The sequence below is a fragment of the Fulmarus glacialis genome, unplaced genomic scaffold (assembly GCF_000690835.1).
Source record: "Fulmarus glacialis isolate BGI_N327 unplaced genomic scaffold, ASM69083v1 scaffold11459, whole genome shotgun sequence".
NCBI classification, from domain to species: domain Eukaryota; kingdom Metazoa; phylum Chordata; class Aves; order Procellariiformes; family Procellariidae; genus Fulmarus; species Fulmarus glacialis.
In genome coordinates this window covers 1,447-12,475 of record NW_009232643.1, presented here as the reverse complement: position 1 = coordinate 12,475, position 11,029 = coordinate 1,447, and the positions used below count along the sequence as shown (strand labels likewise).

Genomic DNA, 11,029 nt, shown 5'->3' with positions numbered 1-11,029 from the left:
TCCTGTGCTACATACTCAGCAGTGCTAATTATATGCTTCTGGTGTTGTTGAAAAATAGAATTGAATTGTAACAAATCCCTGATGCAAGATACTTTGAGCACCTGCAGGAAAACGTCCATGTAAACAGCAATACAGGATACAGTACACTTTAAATAACAGACAAGACAAATCCTATACCTTTTTGACAATATACTGAACAGCTTTATGCTGAAGCTAATAAACACAATCAGAATCATAATGCACACCTTCTTGATTTAAGACGCTCAGAATTAAGCCACATAATCTGGGAAGAAAACTGTAAACATCACGCCTGCCTCACAACAGGTTGACAGCATGTGATCGCAGTGAGAGCTGTTACAGCAGGGTTAGAATCTACACTACCTAGTTACACTCAATGCATGACAACTGGCTGTGAGGCTGTGAGGAAAGGATAAAACACACTGGTACAGGAATCTCTGACCAGAGTGGATTGTGTAGATACTGTTTGTATCTATTTTTCAAGTATATGAAGCACCTACTGTCATAAGATCATCAAAACTTTAATGTTTTGATCAGCTTATTGCTTTTACTTCATCTCTTCCTCACATGATAAAAGAGGGAAAGAAGATGATGGTTAGGCACAAGCATAGAATCGCATTTCTTTCCAAGTCACTAATATCGGCCAAAAATGTGTATCGTTTAAGCAAGTTCCTCAGAAGAGAGCTGTAGTTTCTACAGCTGACTTATTCATGGAACAGCTGCCCTTATATTTAACTTAGTTTTTGTCACTTGTAAGAGGAATAAGGAGAACACCCTCTAAGGTCTTACAGATTGTAGAGAACTGAATGTTAAAAACTGCTAAACTGCAAACCTCTTTCACCCTGTGCTAATTGTACCTGATGTAAACAACATAGCTGTACATGGTTTTTACAAGGAATGTGGTCTTTCAATTCCCTGCAATGTCATCTGTTCAAAAGGGTTGTCTCCTGGTAAAGATCAGATGAAGAGACTAATCAGAAATGACCAAGAGTTTAAATGCCACAGAATTCAAGAACCATCATTGGTTTTTTTTTGTTTGGGTTTTTTTTTTAAGGAATTCCAGTTCCTTACATTGGAATTTAAGGGGGAAAGAGATGAGTGGTAGGGACACCTTACCCTAAGACAGCTCAGCTAGAATATTTAGGCCCTATCCTGTGTGACAGAAGTTTTCCTCCCCTGTGTTGTGATTTGAGATGGTGTCTCCACTCCCAAATATGGTCCAATCACTAAATAGACAGAGCTCTCTCCTCCCATCCAGAAAATACTCAGTACTCACAGCTGCAGAACACAACTTTCTGCACTTTTTAAGAAGGTAAAAGGCAGACTTAAAAAGCACAATTTGCTTAACTGTGCATGATTAAAAACACCACTTCATGTAAGATAAGGGCACGCTTCCCATTTTCCCCTCTGGATATAAAAGGATTGAGATATCCAAATGCTGAGGCATCAGGTAAAAAGTATGCTGCTGCTGTTACTACTACATTACAATTTATGGAATAAAATTAACGCCCCAAAGAAATCTTCACAAATGAGAAAGCAATTTGTCAAAAACTGCAAGAAAATGTATACATTAAATATAAAACTCATATACAAAAAAGGGCTAACTTTTTTTTAAAAAGTTTGGACAGTTCCTTAAAATTATCTAGTTCATTGATTTGAGCCTACCACACACTTACTTTGGACTATAATAAAATAACTAGGGGAGATAAAATACTATTAAAATGCTTCAGTTGGAGAACCGAGGAACCAATCTTGATCACTGCATTAAAACTGCAGCATGTATGCATAGCCGAGAAGAAACAGCTCTTACACGCTGCTTCCCTCTTCTTCCCGTGTCATACCAGCATCGAACTCCGGAATCTGGTCAGCGAAGGACTGCGTCATCCATTGTCCGTTAGGAACTTCACCAAAGGACGACCCCTCACAGTACTGTGGATTGCTTGCTGCTAAAACAAACAAACAAAAATAATAAAATACAGTTTAAAAAATGCAGTTGATTACTAAAACAGAACGATTAAAATACAGATGACGCCACTAGCAAAAAACCCCTAAAACCACAAAGCAATCCCCAGCCCCTCAAAACAACCCCTAGAAAAATAAAAAAAGATATTTGCAGTTTCCATCTTTCCTCTCTATTTTTCAACCACCTGCTCAGGTTGCAGTTCAAACTGATTTCTTTTGAGCATTTACTTTTCTAGATCCAGATCATTTCCTCAAATTATAATTTCTTCAAATCTTCTTTGAAGGGTGAGTGCATATATATCAATTAAGAGTCTAAATGTTTAAAAGAATACCTCGCTTCGCATTGTTTCCTATGAATAAATTTTTTCTTCTCAAAAGGACATTCTCTTTGACAAAGTAGGGTATATAGAATGCAAATTTCAATTCGCAACGTAAGTGAGATTAGGACTGAAATCCAAGACTTCAGAGGAAGGTGGTTACTCCAAAATTACTGCTTCTGCCATTGTTTTTCATACTGTTTTTTAATTACAGTTGGTGGTATTTTGGGAAGTAAAATTCCCAGCTTCTTAATTACAGCTAGATTACTAGACTCATCCTTCCAAAATTGCTCCTTCATCTGGCTCACCAGCAATGGAACAGCCTCAATTGCACTGTTATTTTATCTGTTCCACCATTCTCTGGCTTTGCTTTCCGTAGGAATAAAAAAAAAAATAAAGTACCAGTCCTCTCTTTTGCTCCGAAAAGCATGACGCAGTTATACAAGTCATTGTAGTTGAAGAGGTTTACTGTGTAAGTCACTAGTTGTGTCTGTTTGTCAGACTTTGGGAGTCAGTCAGAGTTTGGGAAAACAGTTTGAAGTTGCAGACAATTGATTTTAAATAAATGACTTTTCTTTATTTCCCTCTCACAAAAACGATACATTCCCTCAATTACGTAAGAGTTTTAACTGCTGCTATACTTCAAATATATTGTGTGGATTGTGCAAGTTGCTGAAAGGGTAGAAAGTTAAGTATTTGTTCATAAGTAATGGTTGACAGACTGAATGCCCCAAGCACCGTACTTTACCGGTTCCATTTGAAGAGAAATTGCACTGTTCACTTTCATACGGTGCACGATCACAGTAAGCTCCTCCATATGCTGCTTCATAACCTGGATCGTATTTTTCTTCTTTGACAGCCATCTTTTTAGCATCCTCTGCCGAAAGAGAAGACCTCAGGTATTAACATTCAGAACAAAAATGATCAGAGAGTGGTTTTATCAGAGAACACTTGAAAAAACAGCCACGCATTTTACAAGATAATTCCTGTTCTCCTTAGATAATTAAGATTGTACTAAAAAGAGAGTGGAATGTGTAATTCTACGCCACAGGATTTAGAGAAGATGGCACATCTCTTCCCTTAAATTCTTTATTTCTTTTTCTTGGGAAACTGCTAGTTGTGGTGTACCTTGTACTACATTTTAATAAAGGATGAACAAAATAACCACTATACCTTGTGCAAGTTGCAAGTCAAACGTGTACTGCACCTCCTGCACCTCTGTATTTGGTGCGATGCCTTTCAGTTGATCCCTTAAGTCTTTCAGCTTTATGTAATAATGAACTTTGTCTTGCGCACGAGGAAACTGAGCACATCTTGCGCTGGATGATGGCATAACATAGCAGAGCTTGAGACAAAGAACAAGAAAAATAGCATTACTGGTTCCTGAACTATGAGCTAGTATTTAGTGCATTGAGAATAACTTCACAGTTAAGCTCATTGTTTTAACCATTTGTACAAACTTCAACTAATGCCACGGGTGGTTGTGGGAGAGAAAAAAAGGAGCCTTTCCTTTTTCTTTGCCAGCTAGATGTCTTGCCCTAAAGAGAGGGGCTGATTATCAGCTGCTGAAGCGAGGACAATTTTCGCCAATTGTTCATGTGCTGCAGGAGAAGCAGTACCAGTATGTGTTACAAGTACAATTTACAAGTGTATGCCAGAGAGTGAAGCACACTCCAGAGCTTCCTGAGCAAGTGGAGCTCTGAGCCAGAAAGTCCCCAGAGGAGTGTGTGATAGCATGCAAACACCCTAAACCAGTGAGGGAGGCATCACAGGTTAATTAGCCTGCCTTCTTGGCCAAGTGCGTCTGCATCACACTTGCCAGGGTATGAAACTCTGGCGTTAATGTGGTTGAAGCCTCTCTATCTCTGCCGACAGCACTAAAGAGACATAAAGTTAGTTCAGAAAAAAGGAACTGTATCCAACACTTTTATTACCGTGCAGTATTTATGAACAAGTGCTTGTAAATAGGATTATTTATCTTTCTTACAAATACATCTACTGCAGAAGTGTTTAAGAGCTACTTAAGAAGCAAGCACTTTATCACCAATGGTTCTTCAGGCTCTGATGGCAACACTTCACCTTTAGAGAAGGAAAGCTTAAACTCAGCTTAAACTTGCAGCACTAGTAATTTGGGATAGAAAGAAAAACAACCCAAATTTTTGAACTGACAAGGTAATGACGCTTTGGAATAAGCTACCTTGGCAGGTAGTGTAATTGCCTTTGCCTTAACCTGTTTATAAGAACAGGTTAAACAATCTATTTGCTATAATACATAGCTGGTCTCTTGAGATATCTTCCAGCACTAGATGTCTATGAGTAATGCACTCTTCATCAAACTGTTTTATCTTCTGTGTCCAATTCAATTTCAAGCTGCAAATCTGCTTAAGACGACTGAGTCTGATGGAAGCGGTTGGGCATGCCCAGATCCAGTAATGCTGTAGCTGTAGTGTGTAATAGCACAATGATGGACTCACTATTCTTTCTCCCCCACTGTGGCACTACTAGCACCATAGTCTTGTTCAGTATCAAAATTCAGTAATACAAACATACAGGGAATTGGACACAGAGAATCAGGTGAGAGTAGACGACAGTTATCATAAAAGCATGTACGTTTTATTTGTATTTTAGATAGTCTCAGAGAATGCACTAACCTACTAACCATGATACACCATTTCCCAATAAAGTCTGCAAGTCTGAAGAAGCTGCATTAAAGATGTGTCTGAAAATTGCACTATCCCCCCTTCTCTATTTAAGTAAAAGCCTTTCACATCCCTTGTACTTTGGCAAACTTTGGCATTATCGTAAGTGTGTGCAAGTCCTGAGACTTAGTTAGTTTTGAAATAACCAAAATGGAGTGCCCTGTTTTTGTTTCTCAGTATCAATACTTACAGTTTCTGTATCTGGCACCTTGTGTGGCTGCAGTCCAAATTCCAAGTTCTTAACTTTTATTCCAAAAACTTCTTTACTAAAAATTTCATAAATACCTAAAATGAAAAGAAGATAGGGTAAGTGGACAAAATAAGCTCCTGACAGAACAAATTCATTTAAAAATCAAGGTTCTCACATTTTCCATTGAAAGCTGCTATACGAGGTTTATACTTTTGTAACTTCTGCATCAGAATTCGCCCTCCTTCCCGGAACTCTTTGCTAAAAGAGAAAGTACTCAAAATTATAATCACAACTACTAATTCATTAACAAGCACGATATTCCCCCTTGTTATCCTACCTGGAGAGGTCTTTGCTTCCAGGTGTTGTCCTTTCAACCATGTTTGTAAATCCAATCCCATATTTATGTGGCAAGGTGTGGTCATCCATATGGTTCAGCTGTTCATTACTTAGACCAGACATGAACAGACACTTCCCTGTGAAGTAGGAAGATATGCATTTGCCTTTTTCTAAGGAAAAGAAAAAACAAAAGAACTCCTCGACTATCAGAGTACTGGAATGCTAAAGGAAGAGTCTAATGTTAACAGAGCATCGGTTAATTTGGGAAGACTATTGCCCTATCTAGAAAAGTTTAAAATAGCCAAAATTACTTTATCTACTGCAAGAGGATAGAAAACCCCTAGTGAACAACAGGAATTCTTCACCATGATCCTGTGTATGGAAACCAGACTTTTATTCTAAAAGTTCAGAAAGAGCTTTAGATTTTGTGATTCGCTTAAGCAGGCAGTGAATGTGAATAATACGGATTTCTGTGGGAAAGAATGCAGCAAATACAACAAGTGTCAGTTTTCTTTTACAACCTTGCCATCGCTTCTCCTTGCACTGGGTCTTTCTGACAGAACCTGTTGACTTTTACGTTCATATTTAGCATATTAAAGTATAGTTTGGGTGATGTGCACTGCCAATCTCTTAAGCACAGTTAACCACAGCTAGCTCCTAATGGTCCGGGAAGCTTACAAATACCTGGATTTGTCAGAGCGTGCATATCTGGTCTGCTTCTCAGTAAAGGAGGCTATTAGTCCACCTAGTCTGCAGAACACCAGAGAAATACCCAAGCCTGATTTACAAGTCTGCTGGACACCAGAAGCATTTTGGCTGGAGTATCACAGGGCTGCAAATTAGCCCACATGGAGCTCCACAGCTGGAATGGTTCCCAGTAAGCAAATGGGAGCATTTCAAAGTTCAGGTGTGGTCTTTCTTTACGAGAACATGCTGCAGAAAATGTTATTTAAATGGAAAAATACCTAGGAAAAAATATTTGTCTAGAGAATCAGGTATCTAAATGCATATACCTACTGGGAAAGGGCAATGGTTTTTGCTTTTTCATCAGTTAGAAAGCTTGTTTAGAAGAGATGAATAAATGCAAACAGAAGAGGGCTTGCTGAAATGCATTTTCGAGAAAATGTGTCTAGTTTTATTTTATATCAGAAATTGATGCCTATTGACTTACCCTTGATAACTCAAGTACTAAAATTCAATTTTTATTCCTTATGTTGCACACTAATAAGCCAAGAAGTTATTTGGTAATACTGTGTTTACATGACAATTCTAAACCTGCATTGAAAGTCACTGCTTATTCCTCTTTTATTCCTTTTCATGGATGGTATTTGACAGAAACAGTTATGGGATTTAAATCACTCTTGGACGGTTAGAAGCAAAATCCCTCTCTGCATCAAAAAAAAAAAAAAAAGCAAAAAACCAAAACCCAAACCAGTTTAATTAAAATGCCACAAGTTCTAACAAAGTTCTGCAAATTCTATAAAAAGAAAGGAAAACAAAAACGTACAAAAATGGTTTCCAGGTCCAGGGTAATGATGTCCTTTGTAAGCTGCCATCAAGCCAGGGTTTATGCCAATCTACAAAGATACCAGTCCATTTTAACGATGAGAACATGGCTTGCTAGTCAGGAATTTAATCAAGTTACAGTAAGGACGCTTATTCAATTCTCTTTAAGTTACTGTTAATAAACAAAATTGTGTTAATGGTACCTTCCATCATTATTTACAAAATTTGACAATTTTATAGCAGTGTCTCATTTAGATGTGCAATGTCAAAAGAGCAGCTCGCAGTGTGTTTTACAGCCACTGGTATAGCGCTTCCAGTAAATAAAGTGTCAAGTAACGGTCTCTCATGACTACATATTATATGTAAGCCTTAGACTTCTCAGAAGTTAGGACTATGTTACTATGATTTTTAACAGAAAATGCAAAGCAGCCCTACACAGGAAACAGTTTACATACTTTATCTTGCAAGATCTTGCCATATAAGCAATATAGATAAGTAACGTAAAGATAAGGAACATAAATCATAACCAGTGAGTACAGACTATTCACTTTTCTACCACATCTTGTAACTGTGAGTTACTTACTATTACAATGTCCAGATCAAAGGTCAAAATATCAGGTAAAGTCTTGGTCAGAAGTTCAGCTTCAGATACACCATTAAAACGGTCCACTTTTCTTTTGACTTTAAAAGTATCTGTGATCTTTTCTTGTTTGCCTTTTGACTTGGCTGATTTTTCTTTTTTAGCAGCAGGCTTTTTGGGTTGCTTTGGCTCAGTTGCTTTGGCTTTTCTTTTCCTTCCTCCTTTTTTAACTTCTGAAACACACAGCAAATATTCTTTTTGTACATTTCTAATGTTGCAGTGTGGATATTCAAAAAGACTGAGCAAAATGTATGGGCACAAAAAGAAATCAGACAGATAAATCTACCTTCTGAATTCATTAATTTAAACAATTATCAGATGAATCTTGGTTTTGCAGGTTCAACACAGAGCTAGCTTGGGTGTCTCTGTACCATAGACACACACACTACTCACAGGCAACTACGCTGACTTAGGATACAAAGCAAGAATAACCTCATGACTAGGTGATGTTGTTTACATGCTGTATGCAACAATCCTTTGGAAAGAGTTTCATTTCTTTTGGAGGATATGCCAGAATATCAAAGCTTAGGTTCCAAGGATTTGTAGATCCAAGTAGATTCTAGCCTACTATTCACACTTCAGCTTCTAAATATGGAAGTTGATTGTTACAGATTACGTAACATATTGAAGAAACTGAACAGCATGTCCAAAGTAACAGGTCTCAAGGATTACCTACAGTGTAAGGTATAAGCTTGTCAGGAACACAAATACATAGGCTGAACGCTGTATAAACTATTTACAATTTATTGTTTGCAGAATAGATACTGTCCAGTGCATCATATAGCAAGCTAACATACGAGAGCTTCAGGATCTCAATTTGAATGAGTGACAGCAAACATTAATTTTTATTTAAAAAATGCAAACATAAAGTAGTCACTGTTCACTCATTTGAAAGTTCTTCATCTTCTAAGCCCCTAAAGCTTAGAGATTCAATCAGCACAGGCACTGGTCACAACACGACCATCCAGAGATTGCTCTCTATCCTTGTTCATTAATAACGTCAAGTTGCAGAATACAACTTCGAAAGTATGAAAACGTATTTAGCAGCAATCAGCAAAAAGCCAAGATAATCCATTACTTTAAAATTGAGACTTCATCTTATTTTCAAAATTTCTACATTAAGTTCTCCCTCGGATAAGAAATAAATACAGCGGATACCAGGGTGCTGCCCTAAGTCTGCAAACTTTTTTTGGGCTGTTTTTGTTTGCACTCAACTTTCTTACAAGAAGGAAAAATTCATGTGAAATTCCCACCGTGTCATTGGAGCAACTCAAGCTATAGTCTAGTTACAATGAAGAAGCGACTAGAAAGGCACAGACTTGGTGAGGCACATAAGCAGCTTTTCTTTCCTACCCCTTGAAGAACTAGGAGGGTTTTCATGTGATGGCAAAATGCCACAGATACTCTGACTGCTCCGAGTTGGATGTATTTCAAATGAAGCAGGATAATGTTCTCCTAACTCTCATGCTGATCAGGTACCTACCAACCAGACACTGTCATGAAAGACGAACAATGCCAGGGCAGCCTTTCAGACGGTAATCCTGAAAATTTTACTTTTTTCTTCACAGCAGGTAGCTGGACTCCAAATCTTTGCCTTTCATATATGCTCCTGTAAATTTCACACACATTTGGTAAATCTTCAAGCCTTGCTTTTGAAGGCCTTACTCAACTTTCAACTCTTGCAAAAATATTAGGGAGCAGAAGAATCTTCATAACAGAAGATTACAGTTCTCTAAAAATACTTGAAAGTGCAGTCAAACAGCATGCTCATGGTGACATCACGTTATCCAATAATAAAGCTGCAAAAGAGGCCTAACTATATCGCACTTAAGATGCATCCTAGCTGTAGTGAATAATACAGTGAATGAATAGAGCAGTTGCAATTGTTTTAAACTGGAGGTTTTCTTCCTACGATTTAATCTGGCCAAGCAAAACAACTAAAAAAGAAAAATTGAAGCTTATAAAAGGATGCACTTAAACAAGCAATATCATTGTATGAACTGGCTGATAGATTACCTTGGTAGAGAGAGCTCTGACCTGTATCTATGTATTAAAAGCAAGATGAAACTCAGTGTGTGAATATTTGCTATAGAATCAGAATTTAAGCATGGTGGAGATCACTGCCTTTTTTATGTGGTAAAGAGCAAGCATCGGAGTAACAGAACAAGGGGTCTTTTCTTGGCATGGTTAGTGTAAAGCCTAAGTGTACAAAATCCTAGCGGGGGAAAAGAAAGGCAATGTACATACAGGACGCTTTCCAGCATTTTTTGTATTTGTTTAAATAAGCCTCACTAAAACCAATCAATCCTTAGTGTATATAAGCAATTAACTATTTGTGATTACTACAACACACTAAAACACCATTTAAACAAAAATATTTCAAATAAACAGTATTATACTGTACTTCAGTAAAAAATTAAAAAAAAAAAAATTAAAAAAAATTATTTTTTAATTTTTTTTTTTTTAAATTAACCCAGCCTGAAAAAAGAAAACTTATCTAACATAATATTAAACCCCATGAAATCAGCTAAAAACGATATGTTTATCTACTGAAACAAAAATCTGCTCTTCCTGCAACAAGATAATTTTGTGAGACTCAACAATGTGAATACTATCTCCTGGGTTTACTTCTTATCTTTTTAATTGCCTGGTAACAAACATTACTTAAAAAATACAATTAATCAATACTTCCTCAAAGACCATCAAGAAATCCAATAGGTCCAAAGAAGCAGTTTAAGATCAATAATTTTTCCCCCCAATCGATTACTAACATTCTAGCTCACTTAGCACAGCCCAGTGAAACTACCTTTTGGAGGCTCCTGAGCAATGTTTGGCTCTGGAATGCCCTCTAGTGTCGGCTGCTCAGTCACGATTTCCATGTTAGGTGCTGCAGTCATCATTTGATGGAACGGAAATGTGTAAAACGCTTGAGCTTGCTGAAGGTAGGCGTAGTATCTTAGAAAGGGAGAAAAAAAGAGACATAATTTATCAACAATTTAGAAATTTAGCGATGTACCAAATAGTCTGTAAATATCAATCTTTATCAAGGCTGGCATGTACCGCACTTACATTCTCCAACGACTCTATTAACAAGGCAGTAAATTATCCAAATCCACTAAGCAGTCCGAGTGCTTAGCTGGTATCAGGGGATGTTAAACCCAACATTAACAGTACAGTTCTGTCGTGATTACTATAATGTGGAAGAATCACAACATTTGTAAGTGAAGCGGAGAGCTTTTCCCTTTTTTTCCTGAAAAAATGCTCTGTAGCACACAGTACCAAGGCAAACTGTCTATCAAACATACCGACAATTTACAACACAAGCGAGTTACAACTCTTTGGACTTCAAGTTTCCCAAGTT

The 11,029-nt window shown here is 37.4% G+C and overlaps 1 protein-coding gene across 1 annotated transcript; it reads right to left on the bottom strand.

The window, feature by feature from the left end:
* Positions 1-1,538: 1,538 nt before the first annotated feature.
* TDG (thymine-DNA glycosylase) lies at positions 1,539-10,623 on the bottom strand (the record flags this gene model as incomplete). Its single annotated transcript, XM_009584993.1, has 9 exons — positions 1,539-1,964; positions 3,046-3,174; positions 3,471-3,642; positions 5,187-5,281; positions 5,362-5,444; positions 5,524-5,659; positions 7,030-7,099; positions 7,612-7,841; positions 10,475-10,623. Coding segments are annotated over 9 exons (1,204 nt in total), but the record flags the coding sequence as incomplete, so codon positions are not given.
* Positions 10,624-11,029: the final 406 nt, after the last annotated feature.